The sequence below is a fragment of the Vulpes lagopus genome, chromosome 6, assembly GCF_018345385.1.
Source record: "Vulpes lagopus strain Blue_001 chromosome 6, ASM1834538v1, whole genome shotgun sequence".
NCBI classification, from domain to species: Eukaryota; Metazoa; Chordata; class Mammalia; order Carnivora; family Canidae; genus Vulpes; species Vulpes lagopus.
Window position 1 is genome coordinate 37,114,626 of NC_054829.1, and position 24,924 is coordinate 37,139,549.

At 43.9% G+C, this 24,924-nt stretch overlaps 1 protein-coding gene across 2 annotated transcripts in view; it reads right to left on the minus strand.

Moving 5' to 3' along the window:
* Positions 1-24,924, minus strand: part of PRKCH (protein kinase C eta) — a 260,369-nt gene that overhangs the window by 65,133 nt on the left and 170,312 nt on the right. For both annotated transcript variants that reach the window (XM_041758255.1, XM_041758254.1), the window contains exon 10: positions 7,820-7,974. In XM_041758255.1, the coding sequence (XP_041614189.1) occupies positions 7,820-7,974 (155 nt within the window). The remainder of the gene's footprint in view (positions 1-7,819; positions 7,975-24,924) is intronic.

Here is a 24,924-nt window from a genome sequence, read left to right on the forward strand (position 1 = left end):
ATTAGAAGTTCTTTCATTGCAATGCATTCTTCTTCTTCATGGCACTGGTCATCACTGTCATTTTTCCATTAGTATGGTCACTGGATTGATGTCTTTCTCCTTCACTAGACCATACCCTCCACAGAGGAGTATTTAGGTTTTGCTTATCATTGTACTCATATCTTTGGCAGAGAGTAATACTCAATAAACACTTGCTAAATATCTCCAAAGTCTGTGTTAGGGAAGAGAAAAGTGGCCAAGTTTCACTGGGGGAATTTTGGGGGAAATGTCCAGCTCTTCTAATAAGCTGGAAATCCCATGAGCTCTCCATCACATCTTTGAAAAAAGATCTTGAAGTCACATTCTGTTGACAGTGGAAGAGCAGGCACTGAATGAGGCCACCATTTGACAGAACAATCCGTAACAAGTTAAGAAAAGCAGGTATGTGACTATAAAGTTTGGAGTTTTAGTAACAATCCTAGGTAAGGGCTCACAGTCAAAATCAGATATTTAAGTTACAAGCATACTAAGAATTCCATGGCTAGCACATTCTCAAGAGACAAGGGCTATAATGAAAATAACAAATGACTATTTGTAGCTGTCTCTGCAACAAGCAGATCAAGAAAGAGTAGAGCTACTTTCTGGTGCAGAAGGAATGATGTTATTGAATAGCAAAAGGAAAACAGAGCTCCTAAATTGGGCTTTCATCTTTATCTGAAAAGAAGGTTTTTCATACTACAGCAAGTACAATAAATATAAATGTTGAAGTGAATTCCGATGCAGGTGAAGTAACAGTAATAGTCCAAGATTTTAGACTCAAATGAAAGACATCTGGGGACCCTAAAATTATGCTGGTAAGAAATACTTAGGAGTGAGAAGGTCCCAGGAGATGGGACTCTAACAGATGTTGTAACAGATGTTACAAGAGGGGGAGAGGTAGATATCAGAAAACGATGACTCAAGCATGTAATATTCATTACTGACCACGTCTAAATTGTTTGGGAAATAGATTAACTGTGAATTCATAGACACAGAAGCAATGCTTACAGAGGTGTCTCTCTAAGCAAAGCCATGCTGAGCTAATTTCAAATCACACAGATGTCTGAAGTCAGCAAGGCACCTGATAGTCCTGTAGGTATCCCTGAGAAACAAGAATCAGATGATATTAAAGACTGGTGTAGTTACACAGCTCTAGTAGGTGTTTTCAGAGACTAGCTTAATAGACCTTATCCTGGAGGGAGATTGTTAATCTTCCCAAATTCTGAATTAAAAAAAAAAAAAGTCAAATTAGGTAGAGACTGTTGTCTCATTTTGAGGAGAACTCAAAGGCGATTTTCTTTAAAAGTTCATGTGCTATCTTAAGTATACATGTAAATGACAATATATTTCAGGTCTGTAGCCTCTGTGGGTCAGTTCACATCTCAGCAATGGGAAAACAAACTGCCACAGTACTTGGGACTTTGGGAGTACACATGGATTACCATGCACACAGCAAGCCAAGAATGCTTGGGGCACAAAGGGGTCAGACTCACTAATATGCACAGTGTGTATTAAAATTCACTGTGTTCAAGTGTAAAATGGTAAGGAGGAATCAAAACTTTGCTCTTCTATAAAGGCTTTCTCACTAAACATATTTTAGATACCTTTTGCTTTCTCAAAACCAGCAAAACCAATACATGCTGGCTGGCTTTAGGGGTTTGAGGTTGAAATGTCAACCATGGCTGAATTCCCCTTTAATAAAGATTATGAAACATGATAGAAAAATGGGGTCTGCAACGCTGGAGAGCAGGTAAATGGGATGCATGCCCCTTTGTCTTCTAACTTTTCTGTAAGACTTGACTCTGAAAAAAGTCAATGGCCATGTAAATTATTCATGAGCACTCTCTGGGCTCCCAATCAGCCAACAAGCCCAGGACAAAGGAATGAATAGTCTTTTTTTTTCCCCTTAGCAAAGTGGCTCATTGACTGCTTACTTCCCAGTCCTTTCTTCTTGGTCTCTGGGCCATGGCAGTCCCAGACCTTCCAACCAAAGGCAAAGGCACAAACCCTGCTCTTGCTGTATCTCCAGGGAACTGGGCTTCTGTTCCTCCATGAAATCCAAGTGAACACATCTGAGAATCAGGGTCAAGCGGAAAAGCCCAGAAATGTAACTTGCCTTTCTCCTCTCACGCAAGGCACGGTTGGCTAAGAAAATCAAGTCAGAGGGAGCCTGAGGCACTTCTAAAATCCTATTGGACAATGACATGCTGACCATCTTTGTAATTTGCTGAAAAATAAAAAAACTCCTCTGATAAAAAACAAGCAAACAATGCCTCTACAGGAATACCTCAGAGATATCACAGGTTCAGTTCCAGAGTGAACTGTCTGAAGGGAGTAAATACATTTTTTGGTTTCCCAGTGCATATAAAAGTTATGTTTACACTGTACTGTACTTTAGTCGATTAATTGTGCAATAGCATTATGTCTAAAAAAACAATGTGCACATCTTAATTTTAAAATACTTTATTGCTAAAAAATGCTAACCACCATGTGAGCTTTCAGCAAGTTGTAATTTTTTGCTGCTGAAAGGTCTTGCCTCTATGTTGAAGACTGTTGACTGATCAGGGTGGTGATTGCTGAAGGCTGGATTGGCTATAAAAATTTCTTAAAATAAGACAACAATAGAGTTTGCCACATTGACTTTCTTTCATGAACAATTTCTCTGGAGCATGTGATCCTATTTGACAGCATTTTTATCCACACTAGAGCTTTTTTCAAAATGGGAGTCAGTCCTCTCAAATCCTCCCCCTACTTTATCAACTAAGCTTATGTCCTATTCTAAATCGTTTGTGCCCATTTCAACGATCTTCACAGCATCTTCACCAAGAGTAGATTCCATCTAAAAAAATCACTTTCTTTGCTCATACATAAGAAACAACTTCTCATCTATGCAAGTTTGATTACAAGATTGCACCAATTGGTCCCATCTTCAGGCTCCACTTCTAATTCCAGTTCTCTTGCTATTTCCATCACATCTGCAAGTACCTCCTTCACTGAAGTCTCAAAGCCTCAAGGTCATCATCCATGAGGGTTACAATCAACTTCTTCCAGCCTCCTGTTCATGTTGATATTTTGACCTCTTCCCATGAATGTTCTTAATGCATCTAGAATGGTGAATCCTTTCCAGAAAGTTTTCAACTGACTGTTCAGATCCATCAGAGGAATCACTATCCATCACAGCTGTAGCCTTATGGAATATATTTCTTAAATAAGAAGAATTGAAATTCAAAATGACTCCTTGATCTATGGGCTGCAGAATGGATGTTGTGTTAGCAGTCAATGAAAACAAAATTCATTTCATTGTAGATCTCCATCAGAGCTCCTGAATGACCAGGTCCATTGTCAGAGAAGTAATATTTTGAAGGGAATCTTCTTCTCTGAGCAGCAAGTCTCAAAAGTAAGTTCAAAATATGCAGTAAACCTTTTTGTAAACAGACATGCTGCCATCCAGGCTTTCTCATTCCATTTATATGGCACAGGGAGATTAGCATAATTTAGCATAATTCTTAAGGATCTGAGAATTTTTGGAATGGTCAGTGAGCATTGGCTTCAAGTTAAAGTTACCACCTGCACTGGCCCCTGCCAAAAGAATCAGCCTGTCCTTTGAAGTTTTGAAACCAGGCATGAACTTTTCCTCTCTAGCTATGAAAGTCCTAGATGATATCTTTCTCCCATGTGAGACTGGTTTGTCTACAATGAAAATCTGTTGTTTACTGTAGCCCCCTTCATTAATTATTTTAGCTAGATCTTCTGGATAACTCACTATAGCTTCTACATCAGCCCTTGGGGGTTCTTGTACTCTGATGTTATGGAGATGGCTTCTTTCCTTAAGCCTCATGAGCCAGCCTCTGCTAGTTTCAAATTCTTCTTCTGCAGCTTCCTCATGTTGGCCTTCACAGAACTGAGGAGAGTGATGGTCTTGCTCTGGATTTGGATTAGGCTTTGGCTTAAGACAATGTGGTAGCTGGTATGATCTGCTATCCAGACCACTCCAACTCTCTCCATATCAGCGTTAAGGTTATTTTGCTTACTTACCATTCATGTGTTCACTGGACTAGCACTTTTGATTTCCTTCAGAACTTTTGCTTTGCATTTACAAGTTGGCTAACTGATGCAAGAGGCCTAGCTTTCACCCTATCCTGGCTTTCAACATGCATTCCTTACAAAGCTTAATCATTTCTAGTTCTTGATTTAAAGTGAGAGACACGTGATTCTTCCTTTCACTTGAACACTTAGAGACCACAGTACGGTTATTAACTAGCCTAACTTCAATATCATTGTGTCTCAGGCAAAAGAGGCTCCAAGAGAGGGAGGGAGATGTAGGAATGGTTCGTCAGTGGAGAAGTCAGAACTTACACAGCATTTGTGGATTAAGTTTGCTGTCTCATGTGGGTGCAATTCGTGACACCCCAAAACAATTAGAAGAATAACATCAAAGGTCACTGATGATGGATCACTGAAATAAATGATAATGAAAAAATTCAAAATATTTTGACAATTACCAAAATGTGACACAGAGACATAAACTCAGCAAATGCTGTTGAAAAAGTGGCACTGATAGTCTTGCTCAACACAGGATTGCCACAAACCTTCAATTTATATATACACACACACACACAAGTACATATGTACATAAAACACAGCATTTGTAAAATATAGCAAAGCAAAGTGCTGTAAGATGAGGTATACTTGTGTTTGGATAGGTCAGAGGCATCATCTACAAGATCACTTTGGCTCTGATAAAGTCTATCCTGGGACAAGTATGACAAACGACGCTTTCTGCTGCTCCCAAGCTCCTCTCTGTGCTCTCTGGGTCAAATTTACGCTCTGTGTGACCCAAGTGTGCCCTTTACTATGTGTGAATTCCAAGTACTTGGTTTTCAAAGGCTTATCCTTAAGACTCTGCTCTCAGGCCAGTAACCTGAATGGAATTAAATTATCCTGTGAAATAAATCCACAAGATAAAAATAGCTTTTGAATCTACCCTAATTAAATGTGTCCCCTTCAAAGTCAACCATATCAGTTAGAGCCTGCATATAGGATTCAAGTGGAAGAGTAAATTAAAATAAATTCTCCAAATTGAACTGTAGATGCCAGGAATTTAAATAAAATGTCTCAAGATGTGGGCTGGTACAGCTTCATGGAAATGACATCAGGTCACAGTGTCCACCTTCCATGTTTCCAAACAAATGAAACAAGTAGAATGAGAAGGAGTTATATCTTACACAGGAAAGCAAGTCTGTTGCCTTGCGCCAATGTGGTGCTCAAGTAAAGCCTCAAAGGATTCAAGAAAAAATGTTTTGACCTTATTGCCTCTCTCCACTGCTACAGTCTGAATGTTCATGTCCCAGCCTGGGGGCCAACCAAAATTCAAATGGTGAAATCTTAACCTACAAAGGTGATGGTATTAGTAATACAGGGCCTGTAAGAGGCGTTTAGGTCATGAGGGTGGAACCCTCCTGAATGAGGTTAGAGACTTTATAAAAGAGGCTCCAGAGAGTTCCCTAATCCCTCTGCCATGTGAGGACACAGACAAAAGATACCCTTGATGAGACACCACACCTGCTGGCACCTTGACATTGGACTTCTGGCCTCCAGAACCGTGAGAAATAAATTTCTGTAGTTCATATGCAGCCCAAAAGGATGAAGACACACGCTCTACCTCCTTTTCTTGAATTAAAGTTGCCTTATCACCAGAAGGGAAATAAGATGTCCCCTCTTAGCAGTACGCTATGTCTGCAAGTCTCTCCTGAGGAGAGAATGTAGCCCAGTGGCTAAAGACATAATTTGAATTATGGCTTCACAACTAGTTAACAGTATGGTTATTAAGCCTTTCTAAGACTCCATCTAAATAACATGAATGAGATTATGGTTATACATATAGTGCTAGGGGGCTCAGGGGAGAAATGCAGGTAAAGAGCCACCCGTCACAATGGTCCATGTAGCTCTTGTTGCCGTTGTTAATATCATTCTTTGAATTTACAACAGAAGTCCCTGTCAAGGAAGGAAGTCAATATTCTTAAAAATAACATGTGAGGAAGGCTCTCTCTAAACAGGGCAGAGATGGGTGGATGGATAAGCCACGGAGAGGACAACAAAAGCAGAGCTCATGGCCCAAAGTCCGTTGCTACCACCAGGAAGACCTCTGAACTCCCTTCAGCATCACAGACGGTATCAGGAACTCCCTAACAATCGTGCCCTGGGCACAATGCTACGGCAGGAACAATTCCATGCTGAAGCTGCCAGAACAGATGGCCTGGTCAAGAAGGCTCAAAGTACAGGTCATCTAAAGCAACCTGTAGCAGCTCCACGGCCAAAGGCTGAGTGGAGGAGATTCCTGGTTACTTTCAAGCAGAAGACTCTCACTGCTCCTGCTCATGCTCAGCTTGGCTCTGAGCTCTGCATCCCCTCCTGTGCCTCACAGCTAGGGCTGAGACAAAGGGTCACATCTAGTTGAGGTTTTAAAGCCTGAGAATTTCCATGTCTTTATTGAGCCTGTTGTATCCTCTTTGCTTTCTCTCTTCTTTCTGGCGTCTTCGACCAGCCCTGATGGATTCTTTCCTAGCCTCGCTCCTCTCTCTCCTATTTTGACTCCTAGGATATTTAAGAATATGCAGTTTCCGAAAGCTCTCTTACATTTTCATCGTGATGTCAATACTGTTCTGAGCCCACAAAAGGAAGGGCCTTTTGCATTAGCCTTTGCATTAGCAAAGCTATTAAATAGCCAGTTTCAATCAGGAAATTCTTTACTTTGATATTGGTGCTTCTAAGATAAAAATGATTTTTCCCCCAAAGGAAAGCAACAATTGCATCTCAAGAGAAAGAAAGAGTTTATGTGGTGACTAAGTTACAATTTTATTTAAAGAGAAAACACTGACCACAGGGAGAAAATGAAAAGAACAGACGTTTTCTAAATAAAGGTTGTCTAAGACTCACTGTTATATTTTCCACCTTACCTAATCTTGCCCTGAATGAAGTTTCATCTATATCCCTTGCATTCTGAGATCTAACAATGGCAACCAGACTTGAAACCCAAAATATATATTATACTCAAAAGACTGTGTGCCATGAAATGGAATCAAATAATATTTGGGAGGGGCTACAAATGATAAATATTATCAAGCTGGACACTGTTCATCAATAGTTCACCTCTTAGCTTCTTGACTTGGGGAGCTGTAACCCCAACCAGCTGAGATTCTTCTTATTGTGGTAATTCAGGGCAACAGATAGCCACACTCTTCAGTGTAAGTATGGATTCTTAAAATGGAATGGATCACTTCCAATGTGAAAACAGAAAAAAGAGCAACAATGTGTTCAGCACCTTGTAGGGTCTGGCTGTATGAATTCATGAACAATCTCCATGGAGCCGCTCAAGTCGGTTTTATGAACACCACATGGGGGCAATTCTGGTTTGCTGGCAATGTGAAACACTACGTTATTCATTTATTCTAAAGGATACTCACACCTTTGTGAAATTGATTCTAAAACGTTTTCAGGGGATCCCTGGGTGGCGCAGTGGTTTGGCGCCTGCCTTTGGCCCAGGGTGCAATCCTGGAGACCCGGGATCGAATCCCATATCGGGCTCCCGGTGCATGGAGCCTGCTTCTCCCTCTGCCTGTGTCTCTGCCTCTCTCTCTCTCTGTGACTATCATAAGTAAATAAAAATTAAAAAAAATAAAATAAAATAAAAAAAAAATAAAACGTTTTCAGTCGGTTACTGGGAAAAACGGAAGGTTGGATGAAGCCAGAAGGGCAAGCAGGGGATGAATTCAGGGGAGGGGTTACTGAGACCAAAACTCACCTATAGATGATTCCTTTCTCGTGTAGGAACATGAGCGCTGAAATGATTTCTGCTGCATAGAAACGAGCTCGTGCTTCATCAAATCGACGAGACTTCTGAATGTGAAACATCAAGTCGCCCCCATTCACAAACTCCATCACAAAAAACAGACGATCCTGGATACAAACACAAGAGAAGATCCAGCGTGGTGTAGCCATTAGCCTAGAGTTCTACAAGCAGGTCACCTTGGGCTGTGGCATGGGGAGAAGAAGTTGTTAAGTGGACATTCGGTGGGAATGAGGCCAGTGCAAGGCATAAGGGTTCTGGGACTAGATCCCTGGGATGGGGGTGGGGTGCAGAATAACACCTGGATCTCCTTTAAGTAATTCCACACAGCCCTGATCTATGTATTAAATAAAAAGCAGGAAAGCCTCAGAAGCTTCTGGTTCTAGTTGCAGCTCTGCACTTTAAACACCATGCAACCTCAAGCTTCATTTTTTTGGACGTTCACCATTAGCCAAGTGAGAACGATGGTGCTATCCCTCACTGAATCAAAGGGGTTTTAGAAAGTGGAGGAGAGCAACATAAATGGAAAGGTACATGCCTTTCCTCTGGCACAGGCAGGGCTAAGCACAGGGCGCAAGGGGCATCTAACAGGTCCTCACATGTGGGCAGGAACACTGGCAGATAAGGGAAAATGTTTCAGACAAGTCTGCCAAACAGTGGTCTAAGAACAGCCTCAACATTAGAAATCCCATTCAGCCCAACAGAAAATTCCCAAGTCAGGAGCAGAAACATGCAGACCAGCAGGATGCTGTCTGCACTGGGAAGGAGTTCTCAGCCCCATAAATGGAATGGGTTCTTAAGATTCCCCATTAAAAAAAGAAAGACTCCCCATGCAGTGCACTCAGTACTGAGCGAGTAGGGTGAACAAGTGCTTTTATTAAGACTTTAATAAAAGAAATGTGAGGTCTCAATGGAAAAGCAATGCTCCAAGACTGACAGTACAAAGTGCTTTGTTTCAGGAACCACTCAGATCAGTGGATGTCCGCTAACATTTCTGAAGTCCCTGGCTAGCCAGGTGATGAATGAGGTGCTGGGGATTCAACAGAGAGTAGAAAGGGCATAAAATAGACACAACTTCTACCCATATACTCTGGTGTGGGAGACACATGTTGCCTTATAAACAACAAGAACAACAAACAAGGCATCATACGCACAGGTAAATTTACAAATTCTGGTAAATCCTATGAAGGAAAAGTGGAGGAAGCAGTGACATCTGGTCATATGCTTGGGAGTCAGTGCAGGTCTCTTCAAGCAAGTGACATGCAAGGTAAGGCCTATGGCATCACCTTGAAGGGCCAGTCATCATCCTTTTGGGGTAGGAAGGTGGGAGGTCATTTGTAAGGAAATTGGTATTAGCTAATTCACAAAGGATGTGTACTCAGAACTCATCCATCCTTGTGGGTGGACAACGGCTGTGCCTGATGTTGCTCTTGCTCCCGAGTCACCATTGGTTTCATCAGGCCTTTCCAATCAGAAAACAGAACTCATGACCTTTCTATTCCTGATTTTAAGTAAAACCTTAATTCGAAGGAAAAAGTCCCCTGGGTTTATGAATCTTCTCTCTGCTAATGAGAAGCATGAATTTAAGAGTAGAGATGGAACAGCAAAATCCTCACACATGAAAACAGAAACCAAACAATAACAAAACAGTTCTTCAGGCTGGCCAATACAAGCCAACTGAAAGCTCAACCCAGTAAGCCATCTGACTCAGCTAGTTGCCTTATTTTAGTGTGACTGACAAGCAGAGTGGCAGACTTGGGAGGGACAAGCTCTGATGAACAACAGTGTTCTTTATTTTCTATATGGGAAGGACTGAGTGGAAAGAGTAGGTCAGCAGTGGAGCAGGATGGTGAATATATGACAGAGACATGTCTAAGAGCTGCATCTGCACGGGCAGGGGTCATGCCAATGCTGTGTTCAGTTGGAGGAGTGGCCAAGGGGGACCCAAGGAAGACTCAGGTGGTAAAGCCATCAAACCACCTCTCAACGAGTAGGTCAGTCTCACACATTTTTGTTAACCAGCCTGTTTGCCTTTTTTTTTTTTTAAGAGTTTATTTATTCATGAGAGACACAGAGAAAGAGGCAGAGACATAGGCAGAGAGAGATACAGGCTCTATGCAGGAAGCCTGATATGGGATTCAATCCCGGGACTCCAGGATCACGCCCTGAGCCAAAGGCAGACGCTCAACTGCTGAGCCACCCAGGCATCCCTGTTTGACTTCTTCAATGGCTGAGACTGGTAGTCACATGGAATCCAAGAGCTCAAAATACCTGATTATGGGAACTGAGTCAATAGGTAAGTGGTTATTCCTTAGGCTGCTGGAAGTCAGTGTACTTGGCAAGAATTTCTAAGGCAGCAGGCATCAAAAAAATGAGGGTATTGTAAGGGCAATTTCATCCATTTCTAGTTCCCCCCAAATCATTCTCATGTCTCAAGCCTGAAAAGCCAGAGCAGAGGCTGAATTCCAAATCTAAGGGAGGAAACACTGCTTCATCTCACTCTTTCATCTGTTTCTCAGCCCAGTGCTGGAGGCAGATTCTCAGAAAATGCAGGAGGGTCAGAGGGGCACACCTACCTGTGATGCACAGCAAAGTCAGAAGCCTTAGAACTGGGAAAACAGGGGTTTCTTTTCATTCAGAGTTTTCTTTCTAACCTCCTGTCTGGCACCACCTGGAACAACTCTCATCCCCCAGGCTACACACAACTCATGAAGTAAGCATGAAGGGGAAACAAGCCAGCCAGATATAATGACGATTTAACAAAAAGTAATGGTCCATCCTATCAAAGACCTAAAATAATATCACAAGGTAGACAAAAAATGTGTGTTCATCAACTCACCAGAGGCTTTTGCTGAGAGGAGACCCTCTCTTTATATGCCCATCTCTTCACACTATGAATGGCCTTTCTGATGCCTAAAGCAACCAAGCCATTGGGCTTGTTGGAACCACATCCCAAATGAGATGCCATCAGCTCTGGTTTGGGTCCCTGGGCTCCATGGGAATAAAGGGTCTGAGTTCTGTATGCAGGCTTGAGAATACTTAATGAGGCTTTCAGAGATCTTTCATGCTTCCTTTAAGGTTTTCAACAAGAAGGAATGTTTACTGGGCACACACCATACCAGGTCCTGGGTAGAGAGCAAGTATTATAAAATGAAGAAGATCCCACACTTGCTCTCAGACAGTTCAGAGAAACGTGGAGCACACCACCCCAAGGTGCTAAGTGCAGTGGAGACGCAAAGACGATGTCATGGGAACAGAGCAGGGGCACCTGAGCAGCCTAAAGATGGGGTGGGATTTGGAGAAAGCTTCAAAGAGAGCTAATTTCCCAGCCTTGAAGGATAAGGAAGCAAGAGTCAGGCTGGAGTGGGGAGGTGTCAAGGTATATGAATGATTGAACTGTCAGCTGTGAGGCAGGGCAAAAGGGTGGCAAAGGGAGACAGTTCCTATGTGCCAAAACATCACTGTAACACTGCTGCTTTCATAACCAAGTGCTGATAGAAAAAAAGCAAAAGGCTAGTTAGGGTGCTACCTTTCACCCCATCCTCAGGCCACCTATAGCTGAGAAGTACAGGGCCATAGTCCTGTTGATATAGGTGTTCACTCACCTATTCATTTCTATCACAACTTTAGGCCCAATGTGTAGCCTAAAACGGGTGGCAGCTATGGTGCTTGGCTTGAAGAAGACTCCAGTGAGGGTTGGAATCTGCCACGTATGCTAAAACAACATTAGCTACAAAAACAAATGAGCCCAGCTAAATGTGCAGGCTCTGGAATGAATTCCAGCAACCTAAAGGAAACCGTTCATATTTAGCAGACACCCTTTACAAAGCAGAGACATGTATTCGAAATTCTGACGGGAGATTCATGAGACACACAGAGAGAGAGGCAGAGACATAGGCAGAGAGAGATACAGGCTCTATGCAGGAAGCCTGATGTGGGACTCGATCCCATGACTCCAGGGTCCCGAAGACAACCTCCTGTCTACAACTCCACTCAGTCTGTGTTAAGAACTAGTCTCCCTGGGGGCGGGGGGCAGCTCAGTGGTTGAGCATCTGCCTTTGCAGATGCTACCTGGGCAGCTCAGTGGTTGAGCATCTGCCTTTGGCTCAGTTAGTGATCCCAGGGTTCTGGGATCAAGTCTCACATCAGGCTCCTAGGGAGCCTGCTTCTCCCTCTGGCTGTATTTCTGCCTTGTTCTCTGTGTCTCTAATAAACAAAATCTTGAAAAAAAAAAACCAAAACCCCAAAAAACAAGAACTAGTCTTCCTGATTGACAAACACTAAGTGATGCTTCACAAACTCAACTATAGAACAAGTAGAGGAAGCATCTGCTGGGAACCCTGGGTCTAGGGAGGCCCAGCGTCACGGATGAAGATTGCCCATGTGTCACTTCCAGGGCAAGGAAGAGGTTCCAAATCCCACCTGAGGCAGAGACTATGAAGACGACTGTGTTTCAGCCTGTGTAGATAACCATTCTGGCTGTTCTAAAGTCCAGTTTCCTAGAAACTGAGTCTGGATACCTGCACGGGAGGCCTCTGGCTCCTCTAAGGGAAATTTTGCCCTGACCTGCATGGTGAGAAACCTAAGGTCCCAGACACTGGTTTAACCTCAGTTCTAAAGCCAAGAGGCCTTTGTCTGCCCTTTCTTCTCCTTTGTCCCCCATTCAACCAACCACAAATGCAAGTCATTCACACCAGTGAGGGACACCTGGGGGAATAAAAGAAATCCCTTTGTCCCACGCCTCCGTGTGGATTACAGGAGGCCAAGGAGCTGATGCCCTGGTTAATAATAGAATTCCTGTCAGCGCCTTCCTGGCTGCATTAACCCACTGCAGCCTGGGCCAAGTCTGTCCTGGCTATCAGTCCAGGGCTGCTACTTCTCCAGGTCAAAGAGGATAAAAATATCTCCTGAACTGATAGTGATTGTCAGTACAAGGGGTGTGCAAATCCCTAAAGCCTCTCATAAAGACTGTTCTCTGAGAATTAAAACTGATGAGCAAATGCATAAAGAAACGTTTGAGACAGAACACTTAGGTCAATGAAAGTTACACACCAAGATGGTACCTACGACAAGGCGATGTCGCCTAGGGAGGGTGACTGCAGAGGAACCAAGGATAAGATCCATCAGGGTCACTGTGGAAGGCACCTTTGGGAGGTATCTGTTCAGCTCACTGATCCCTTTCTTAGGGTCACATGGGGGAAATGCTGGACATCCTACCAACAGCTAGTGGCCCAGGCTGGCCATTCCCTTCCCAGTCTCTCCCAGAAAATTGGAAGAGAGATGGAGAGATTTTATTTATTTATTTATTTATTTTTTTAGAGATTCATCTTTTAAATTCTTTTTTTTAAATTTTTATTTATTTATGATAGTCACAGAGAGAGAGAGAGAGAGGCAGAGACACAGGCAAAGGGAGAAGCAGGCTCCATGCACCGGGAGCCCGATGTGGGATTCGATCCCGGGTCTCCAGGATCGCGCCCTGGGCCAAAGGCAGGCGCCAAACTGCTGTGCCACCCAGGAATCCCCATGGAGAAGTTTTAATTTAGGCTGTGTGGGGTACAGGAACTGAGGAACCGTGGATTAGGAATCTGGGGCTATCTCTGTGGTGAGATCATGTAAAATATCTTGGTAAAACAGAGTACTGAATGTACAGCTGGAGAGATGGATAGATGGACAGACAGAAGGATGAGAAAGAAAAAGTGAAACAGAAACATAACGATGAGACAGAGACAAGAGATGAGGGAGCCAAGAAAGAATCTACCTGGGCTCCTCCTGCCTTTCCAGTTTCAGATCCCTGAAGAAATCTGGATGATTTTGGCCCTTGGGTTCCATGAGACACCCCCTGTATCTCTGCATTTTTATTTTCACTTCTCCCTTTTTGCATAACCTTGGGTTAGTTGCTTTCTGTAACTTGTTCCAGGGGAATTTTAACTGAAGCACATACCAATTCTTAAGGGGCGGGAGGTTTACTTACTTATAAATCTGGGGTTACAACACCTGTAACTACAGCGATCATGTGAGGATTAACCCAGAAGCAAAGTGCCTCGTTAAGTGCCAGGCCTAGAAGAGTCTCCACAAACAGAAACTATTGTTATTACTCCATCATGCGAGAGTCTAAAGTTTATTCTAAGAGGCCTTGTGCCCAGCGCCCAAGTCCCTGGTGTCACCAAGACAAAGCACCCTGTGGTGGGGAGGGTACGTGGCCTCTGGAGCCAGGACACCGGAGATGCAAAGCAGCTCCTGCTGTGTTATTTTCTCTCTCTCTCTCAATCTTAATGCCCATCTGCAAATCAGGGAAAATAAGATGACTGAACTCACAGGTGTGTGAGGATTACATGATTTAAGCTAAGAATTTCTAGCCGTGCCAAGAGCACAGCAAGGATTCAATAAGCGTAAGCCAATATCGTCCTCACCATCACTGCCACCTCCACTCCAGCTTTGGCTACCACAGTTGTCTGCCCCTGGGGCTCTGGCCCCTCCAGGGGAGCTGCAGCATCCTGGGCAGTGAGCTGCCTGCTGCAGATGCAGAGATGGGGCCTTGCTCAGGGGGCTATCAGGCTGACAAGTAGGCAGGAATGAAATGGCAGCCAAAATTGCAGTGTGGGTATGAGACGTGAATCTGGAGAGTTCGACAAGTCAGGAGGATGCGTAGCCCAGCTGCAGGCGTGCAGGGCATTTCCTGATACTGCATGATCATGGCCTTTAAGGAGAATTTTTCATTCTGGGAAGTGACTAGTAAGCAAGAGGTTACAAAACTGGATTTGATAACCAAAACATCAACCAAGGGTTTCATTTCCAGCAAGTTTTTAAATTTTCTTACATCAGATGATAATATTCTTAATTTTAAGAGCTTTATAATGATAATTGTTATTATTGCAAAGTAGATGGACTGCTAACATATGAGACTCTGTAGCAGCTATTCTCCTCTTCCATAAAGTTGATTCACTGTAATCAACAGATTAAAAGGATTTTTCTCTTTGAAGCAAGAATCCCTAGTCCCTAAAAGTAACCAACAGACATAACTCTCAGTTGAAGGTATATCACGGTGAGGATACAGATTACCTTTACATAATTCAAAGAACAGAAACAACGTTTAACATTAATGACTAATTTGGCGATTGCTTTAAGGTGATGTTTAGCCTGGGAGCCACATCTAGACTCACCTACCCAGGTCCTAAGAACTGCTTCAGAATTATTTTAAACGAAGAACCATCAAGCCTGTATCCAAAGCTCCAGAGTGCCACTGACTGGCTGTGGGGAAGGAAAAGGAAATCTCCAGTAACAGACACCATTGTGTTGAATTTCTCATAAGTGTTCCCTGCTTTATGATTCTTCTCCAACAAAGTCATCCACGGGGTGAATAGGGAGTTCAGATCAACAGGAAACCGTGACTGACGTCAAAGAGGTCACAGTGGAAAAGCACCCTCATGAGGAAATCTGATTGCACCATGCCTGAACTGGAAAGAACTTAAATTTAACCACATTAAGAATGATTACAAAGGCTCCTAGGAAGAAACAAGGAGAGGGAACCTAATGGCTTCATTTTTTCCTTTCTTTGCCTTCCCAGAAGATAGCAGATGCTAATCCAATCACTCAGCAACCCCTCTCTCAAGTCCACGGGCATGATACATCCTGAGCTCAGAGATTAGTCTCTGGGAAGGTTAAATAAGTCTTCAATAGAACAAGCCCTCAGGAACCTGCCTTTCAAAGCTGGAGGGACACATAGCTCTTTCCACAGACCAAGTGTTTTCCCAGGGAAATGAGATGTACTGGCCATCTCTTGTAACAAAATGTGATGAGGCTCAAGGACATATACACCAGACTAGTCTGTGTGAGGCGATCTAGCTTGCAGTTCAACACATGGTGAGGCATCTGAGCCAGAAGATCCTTAAAGGTTAAATAAGCAGTCAACATATGACTGGAGGTAGAGCCATGTCGGGGCTTAAGTCTTTTTTTTTTTTTTTGGGGGGGGCTTAAGTCTTCACCCTTCCTGGCAGAGCCACCTCTGGTCCACGCACATCTCGCCCAGTCTCACTGGGCTAAACTGACTTTGTGCACTTGATCTTGTTTTCTATGAAGGACCTGAAATCTTTGAAGGCAGAGCCCAGATCTAAATGACATATCTCTAGTGCCACCAAGCTTACTGCCTGAACCTGAAGAACTAATATGGTGGGAGGCCATTTCTGTTTTCTAATATAATTTAAACTAGAACATTAGAAAAGCTAGAACAAGCTGTCAAGATTAGTTCTATCCATTCATTTTATGTGAGTAAAGTGCAAAGAAGTGAAGTGCCTTACCCATAGTTAAAATAGTTTGTGACAGAGTTCAAGAGAAGAAGATCTGCTTGACACACTACTTCATTTGCCTTTATTTATGAAGCATTGGTTTTTCCTCTGCTTTTACAAGTAATTGTGTATTCATAGTTCAAATGTGGTTATAAAGTAAATACATGAAAAACTGAGGAAAAAATAAATAAAATGAAAATAAAACACCTGTAATCCTGACACCCAGGGATAGAAGTCCAAATTCAAGGAGAAACAAAACTATCTGTGGCTTCTAGTATCCAAGAAACTGGAGATTTCAGAGCCAAGAATAAATTTCCAAAGGAGTTTTTAACTAGAAATTATTTACGCCTTATGTCCTACTTATACTTACCACTCTTTATTTTTTTAATATTTTATTTATTTATTCATGAGAGAGAGAGAGAGAGAGAGAGGCAGAGACACAGGCAGAGGGAGAAGCAGGCTCTGTGCAGGGAGCCTGACGTGGGACTCGATCCCGGGTCTCCAGGATCACGTCCTGCGCTGAAGGTGATGCTAAATTGCTGAGCCACCCGGGCTGCCCTACTTATCACTCTTTATTTTATTTTATTTTTTTACTTTTTTTTTTTTTTTACTTATCACTCTTTAAAGAGAAAAAGAAAAACTCTTCTTTCTTCACTTATATTACATAGTATTTCCTGATGTACTCTGTCACTAAACTGTGATTTTTTTTTTGATTTTTTTTTTTTTGTAACAGCTATATACTATTCCTAGCACCATTTCTGTGAGGTCCTACAATTAGCCAGACTACCAATTAAGTTAGTGGAAATAAGAGGAGGTGGTATGAATAGTCTCCTTACTATACTATGATAAAGATAATGTTTATTGGCCTTTAAACCTGGAACAGATTACTGCCAACCGGGCATGGTGTTTAATTCTGAATTAAATATACAAACCAAACTTCTGAATGCAGATTCACAAAGATGTCCTAGGTTATCATTCACTTTTTTAAAAAGGTTTCATCACTTAAAATATGCATAACAGGATTCCTTTAAATCATTATTTCCCAGGGTACAATTCTCAGTGTAAAGATTTTGATTTAAGCACCAAATAGAAGGAGGTCTATTAAAGATATTTATGGATTAACTCTGTATAGGGCTGTAGGATAAAAAGTAAAAGTGCCATTTACTTGTTTAGATGATTATTTTTCATGGCAGAAATTCCTAAACTTTGCAACCCTTACAGAAGGCAATATTTCATTCTTCCTATGATCTGGAATTAGACATGTCCACCTTACAAGAGGAGATTCTGTGTTATAGTTGTCTAAATGAACATTTTGCCCAGTTAGAGAAGTAGCAAATCTGACCAAGAATATTCTGTCTTCCTTGAGGGGACTCCTGTGAATCTGCTGGCCAAGAGTCTGTTCCTTCCTCTGTTGTACAGTACTCCAGTACCTGCTAATTTCCATTTGGAATTTGAGTTTGATTCTTCTGGCACAGCCATGACATGCTCTTCTCTGGCCCTTTAGCTGGGGAAATGAGATGTGTTCAAGCAAATGAACACTGCCCCCCTCCCACCCCGCCCAGTCCCTTTCCAATCTTTCTGCACTGTGGGCCAAATACTGAGCTCCACTGTCCGAGGAGGAAAAAAGATGCAAACCTTACTACCAAGGTAGAGAGACCGAAGTAAAAAAAGGCATGGTCTAAGAAGATGAGGGCAAAGTAATTACAAAGAGATTAAAAGGCTTAGCCAGGGGAGAGGATATTGTGTTAACCTTGCAGAGAAGCTTCAGTTGGTTAAGTGGAGTTCTGATGGGCCCTTTAAACCCCAAGGACAAGAGACTAAGACAGCAGCACCAAAAATCTCATCCCAGATCCAATTACAGCTTCAAGTCCTATGGTGAATGGACTTCGGCTGGGCACTTGGTTCCTCTACCCATGAAACTTCTGATTCTTCTGACTTTCTGTCACCCTCCTACACTCTTGCTTAGAATTCCTCTCAACTGTCCTCACCTCTCCATCTATAAACATCTACTGAAATATTTTATTTATTTTTTATTTTTTTTTATTTTTTACTGAAATATTTTAAATCACACTTTCTACTATACCCAGAGGACACTGAATCCAATCTCCCATCTGAACCATGTTTCTGAGCAACAAACATCTTACCACTGGGTTTCCTGCAAAGTGAATTCATCATATTCTATTCCCCCCAGGCTCCCAACTGGCCAGAACTCTGGCCACTCCTCCTTTTCTCTTGCCCTTAAAAGTCTTATTGATTCCACCTCCTTTGTGCTTCCTTGACTCCACTCCCATGATCACTGCCTTGGTCTAACAGGCCACTATTTCAGCATCCTTATCAGGACTGTGACTCCCTGGTCTCCTCTTACTGTAGAGGGCCACCAGAGAGTGCCTCCTAAAATGCACATCTTATGTTGCTCTCTCACTTAAAACCTTTTACCTCCATGATTGAGTCTAAGCTCCTAAGTAAAGGATGTCAGGTCCATTAGGACTTGCTTCTTCACTACTCACATTTCCTCTCCTACAATCCTACCCCATCAAGTTATTTGGAGTGTCCTGGGCACAGCATTTTAATTCTCTGTGCCTTTGCACCACTATTACCTCTGCCTAGGAAGCCCATTTGCCCTTCCTTTACTCCCCCATGACTGTAGGGCTCATATTCATCCTCAAAACACAGCTCAGACAGCCCCTCTGTCTCAGTCCTTTCAACCTCTGCAAGGGCCAAGTTATGACTTTCTTTTATCACATGATTATAGGTATATATATTGAAGATGATTCCTGGTTGAAAGGAAATAGAGGGCAGGTCCACACTTTGTTTTTCCATCTGTCTTCAGTCCCTGGCACACAATGTGTGATAAGTAAACATCACCTGAACTGAATTAAGATTGCAAGATGGATATATTACTATCATTAAACATAGAAACAGCCAATGTATCTAGTGGCTAGGGTCTACTTTCAATATTTAGAGAGAACTCAGCTCTGAAGATAGCATCTAAGGTTATCTGTGACTTTGAGCTAAAATAGCATTCTCACGTATGGGAAAAAAAAAATAGCAAGTGTGCTTCCTCCAAAGCACACTTGTATTGCTACTAGCACATTTTTCTATGCTGGTTGAGAAATGTTTCTTAAAGCTTTGATTATCTCTGTTTGTAAAATCCAGTCGTATGCATCACACATGGGATGGGAATCTGACTCACAGATAGGCTGGCAGGGTGGAGACAATTTTCATAAAAAGTACTGATTCAACACCTTGATGGTAAAATAGAAGCATAATCATTAAATGCCAAAACAAGAGAAGCTGCACTATTTCAATCTCTTGCTTTTAAACATAACCCATTGTAAATATATGCTCACTGAGCTAATCTTTGGCTCCCCAGACGCCCCAGGCTCTGATATGTCTGTCTTATCGCAGCAGGCTTCACTGTTCAGAACTGCTGGCAGTGTGCTAACCCTGGCTCACACCCAACAGACGCTGTGTGCTTCCACTGTCTCCTCCCAGCCTGGGGCCTGAGCCTGAGCAAATGCCACAGTACAGCCACTGATAACTGTTACAAGCCCCAAAACAGGAACTTTGCCAGTCTACAAACTCCAAAAAAAAAAATAAATAAATAACGCTTATACTTTTACAAGGAAGGCTGGACACACTTTGCTTTGGCCCCTGTAAAAAGTCAAGTGATCTTCTAGTCCGCTTAACTTCTTAGATCTAGGACAGACCACCTGACATTCATACAAGGCAGTGGTTTTCAACCAAGCAGATCCTCCTCCTCTCAGGGGACATTTGGTAACATTTGGTAACATCTGGAGACATTGTGGTTGTTACAACCAGGGAGGTGCTACTCATAAGTAGTATGTAGAGGCTAGGGATGCTGCTGATGCAACAACACCTAGGACAACCCCTGTAAGAAAGGATTATCCTGCCCCAAATGTTAGTAGTGAGCAAATGACATTACATTATGCAAATAAGTGATTTTTTTTTAACTGGAAAGGTTGAAAATTCACAAGGCATTCCACTGTTAAAACTATTGGACCTGTTGGCAAAGGTCAAAGTAGTAGGGATAAAGTTCTGAGCCAGGAGGAAGGGACCTTCCTGCTTTCAGATCTGTTCTGAAGCCCAAGTGCAAAGGGACAAATCCAGTTAAAGGGCAGTCCCTCGATTCCCTCAGGCTTCCAGAAGGGAAACTTCAACCCGTCCCTAGGTCAGCTCTGCCATATCTGGTTCCTGATTTTGTTGGTTACATCTGATGCATCTTGGACTGCCGTTCCCCCACTGGTAGACAGACATCTGGTTTAGAAGGTCTAGGCTTGTTGTGGACACAGGTCAGTCCCCACTTCACAAGCTGATCGTAGCTCAGGGCTCCCTGGGAGTGAGGAGGTGACGGAAAGCAGATGAAGGAGCTTCCCAGGGTCCACTGCCCAGGAAAGGAACAACATGTATGGGGCAGGGAGAGGGGAGAGGAGAGTCCATCTTGCTGGACTGACTTTCCTTCTTTGTTTTGGTTGGGAATTATCTATTACATCATTTTAATATTTAAAATCTCATACACTATAAGAATGGAATTAAGAGACTCTGGGAAAAGTTCCAAGGCTCCCTTCATAACAGCTAAGCAATAAATCATTATAGGCCATCCTAAAGAAGTGGGCAGGAGTGAGCTCGAGATACAGCAGGCTCTTTTGCAGTACAAATAAACTACAAGTTGGATCCTCCAACAGAAAGGAAACAGGAACTCCCTGGGTGGCCTGAAGGGAAGACAAGGGCATGCCAAAGCCCTCCAGCAGAGAGGGGAGGGTCTGCTGGTGAGACCCAGCCAAGGTATCAGCTGACAACAGAAGGCAGGAAGAGGAGCCTCGCACAAGAGCAGAGCCAGTGTTGATGGCATAGGGGGTTAATGTGGGGAAGCAGGGTATCTCAGCAGCCCCGTGCAGGGGCTGTCAGTGAAGAGACCAGAGTTTAACCAGCGGGATGAGGGTGACCGTACAGAGGCAGTGGGCTGTACAGTGGGCTGCTGCCCTTCCTACCATGCTTCTGGCCCAGTTGTGCTTCAGGCTCTCTGGCCAAGCAGAGGCAGTGGCAACACCCTGAGCCACCCTTTCCCCCAGTCATCTTCACCAGGTCTCAAATTCACTGCACCCAAGTAAAAACAGGGTGTGCTTCAAATACAAATGTAGCTTCAAGACAAGTACCCTATCTCACTGCCGAAAATGATGCTGCAATCAACATAGATGGTGTCTAAATCTTGAGTTCATGTTTTTCTTTTCTTTGGGTATATGCCCAATAGCGGACTTGTTGGATCATATGCCATTTCTATTTTTAATTTTTTGAGGAACCCCCATAATTTTTTCCACAGTGGCTGCACTAGTTTGCATTCCTACCAACAGTGGCAGCTATACTTGTAGTGAACATAGCATAATAAATAAACCTGTTGAATCATTATGTTGTACACCTGAAACTGATGAAACTAGTTGTGTGCCAACAATACTCAAAAAAAAAAAAAAAAAAAAAGGAAAAGAAAAGAGAGAGAGAAAAAAAAGACATGTCCCTAGATGCTTTCCAAAGTACATGGCTACTCTGAGCCTATTCTATATAGAAATCCCAGAACTGCTTCTGTGACCAACCCACCAAGGAGGGATTCTCGCTGATTTGGCATTACAAACAGCCTGTTCAGGCCCACAGACTGTGCAGGAGAACACCAGCTCCACAGGGCAGGGACTGTTACATGTTTTGTTCACTGCTGCATCCTCAGGGCTTATGGCAGAGCCTGAAACCTCGAACGCACTCAGGTACACCTCACCTTCAGTGGCAGCTCTGTATACTCCAGGTGGGCTAAGACTATAGTGACAGACGAGGCTGATCAGTCATAAGAGGCCCCGGGCAGGTGTTTCTTGGGCTGAGCAAAGATGGACACAACTGGGCACTTACCAGTGATAAGATAATTATAGGGAACTTGAGTGTTTCAGAACTAAAATCTATTACCATCTATGGTTTGCACCCAGAGCAGTTGGTCAGGTTTTTACACTGCACAATTCTGTCATCAGGGTGGGGTGAATCTACTCTCAGGTGGGGCTTTAGGCCCCGGCCTGACTCTCCAGTCAGTCCTGGCAAGAGTCAATTTGACTTCCCAGGGAAACACCTGCAGGATGCCCCCTGGTATTGCTTAAAGCTCAGACACTCATTTGCTAGCCTTGTAGCCATTCTGGTTACATTTCTGAGGGAAGACTAGCACATCCTCACCCCCCTCCCCAGAGCTTAGTGTCCTTGTTGAACTACCTTTCCTTTTGTAGTAGAAGGACAATGTTTATGCCACACCCTTTGTCATACCCCACTACTCCATGTGTATTCATCCTCTCTTCCCCACCAGACTGATGATTAAAAGGACTTGCTAGCACTCAGTGTGATCACGAACTAATAGACTTTTCACTGCACTATTTGGTGAAAGGACCATTGCCTTCTCCATGGAGCCAACTCAGGCATTTGCAGCCCACAGCTCCAACACAGGGCCTTGTTGAGGTCTAAGTGCCTATATAGTCTGGCCAGTCCCAGTCAGGGAAAACTATAACAAAGCACTTGCCACCCCAAAGCTTCAACAGTCATTGGGAGGCACAGAGCCAATTCTGACCAAGGCAAGTCTTGGAAATATAAAGGAAAGGACACATGATCCATGAACCATCTTAGCAAACATGGAGGTGGCAGGTCTACATGATCTCCAGATCACCAATGTTGATGATGGCCAGCGACAAGGCCACTTACAACTAAACAACCTCAGATCGAAAAGCATGCCAACTCTTTCGCCCCCCACCCCGCCCCATCACACTAAGTCTCCTGGCAGTCTTACCCGAACAGGGAGAGCCAAAGGAACAGCATGAACTCCAGCTTCTCCTATTTCCCATTCATTTACGAGGCCCTGATTAGCCACAGAAAGCCTAAGAGGACAGAAGCAAAGGTCCCAAATGACCCTCGCCCCCGGAAATCCAGGGCCTGGAGATAGTCTATGTGCATTTTGTCCCCAGATGGAACACTATTAATAAGTTGGGAACATGCCCAACTGGGAAACACCATGTTCTGGCTCATTTTCTATTTAGATCTGAGCCAAAGGCAAACTTTAACAAATGACCCACAAACAGACCAAATAGTATTTGTGGCAGTCATTGCTCAGGGAAAGGAGGAAACCTAGTTCCAAACAGATAAGAGAAAATATCTTCAGGTGTTTCATAAAAGGCTGAAGAACTATATATTGTGAAAAACTGCCTTTATTCCTGCCTAATGATACTATTCTTGGCTGTACACATTCCAGGGAGAAGGCCTTTCTATGTGAGGTATTTTAAAGCTAATGGCATAGATTATTAAGTTGGATGACCTGTTCATGGTCTGTCTCTTGCTTGCTGTGTGATCAGGGGCAAGTTATTCAACCTCTCTGGACCTCCCAATTTCCAGATCTTTAAAATTAGGATAATAGCAGCTACACCATCCTCGATCGTTTTGGGTATTAAATGAGATAGTTAGTTGCACAGATAACCATGAAATGCCAACATGCACAGTTGTATAGACAACAGTAATGAATATAAGCACCTAGAATGCACACAAGGGTCACGACAAATAGTAACTGCCATTCCTCTTCACCCATCCTTTCTACCAAACAGATACCACTCAGGCTCTAAGAATGACCAGCTCTCTAAAGGCATTAACAGAGGCCTCTTCAGAACCCTTGTCTTTTCTAGCTTTTTTGGCTGTGCGTTCCCCTCTCCTCCCCTAGCCACTGTCACTGGGTCTCTTCCCCTACCCAGAATGTCACTGTAACTCAGGGTACCACGGGTAATGCCGCTCCAGGGGCCCAGTGTGCCTTCTCTTCCCCTAGGCCAGTCTCTGGCAGCAGCTCAGCAGATGAACAGGCTGGTGACTGCTGCCAAATACCCACTACACACTCAGGAAAGGGAAAGAGAACTGGAGAGACTAGACTGCATCAGGGCTGTGAGGGGGCTATGGGGAGCTGTGGGGGGCTGTGGGGAGCCATGGGGGGCTGTGGGAGGCTGTGGAGGGCTGCGGGGGGCCATAGGGGGCTGTGAGGGGCTGTGCAGGGCTATGGGGGGCCATAGGGGGCTGTGGAGGGCTGTGGGGGGGGCCATCGGGGGCTGTGGGGGGCTATGGAGGGCTGTGGGGGGGCCATGGGGGGCTGTGTAGGGCTATAGGAGGCTGCAGAGGGCTATGGGGAGCTATGGGGGGGCCGCAGGGGGCTATGGAGGATTATGTGGGGCTGTGGGGGGCCATAGACGGCTGTACAGGGCTGTGGAGGGTTATGGGGGACTGTGGGGAGCCATGGGGGACCATAGGGGGCTGTAGGAGGGCTTGCGGGGCTGTGGAGGGCTGTAGGTGGTGGTGGAAGGCTGTGGGGGGGGTGGAGGGCTGTGGGGGGGGTGGTGCAGGGCTGCACGGGGCTATGGAGTGCAGTGGAGGGGCTTTGGGGAGCTCTGGGGGGGCTTTAGGGGACTATGGGAGGCCATGTGAGGCTGTGGGGTGTTATGGGAGTGCCACATAGCAGGCTGTAAGCCTCCCACCCACCACGCATGTGAAGCTAAGTGTAGGGTCACTCTCTGGACCAATAGGTCCATGACAGAAAAACAGATTCAGGTGGAGGGGCTTATATGGGGGGGAAAAAAAGTCAAATGCAAGGATCTTCCTAAAAACAGGGGCCTATGAGTTAAGCCAGAAGTAGAACTTAGGGTTCTGACACCGAAGGTAGCAGTGCTGTCAGTCACCTGCCTGATGTAATACAGTAAGATTCATTACAGA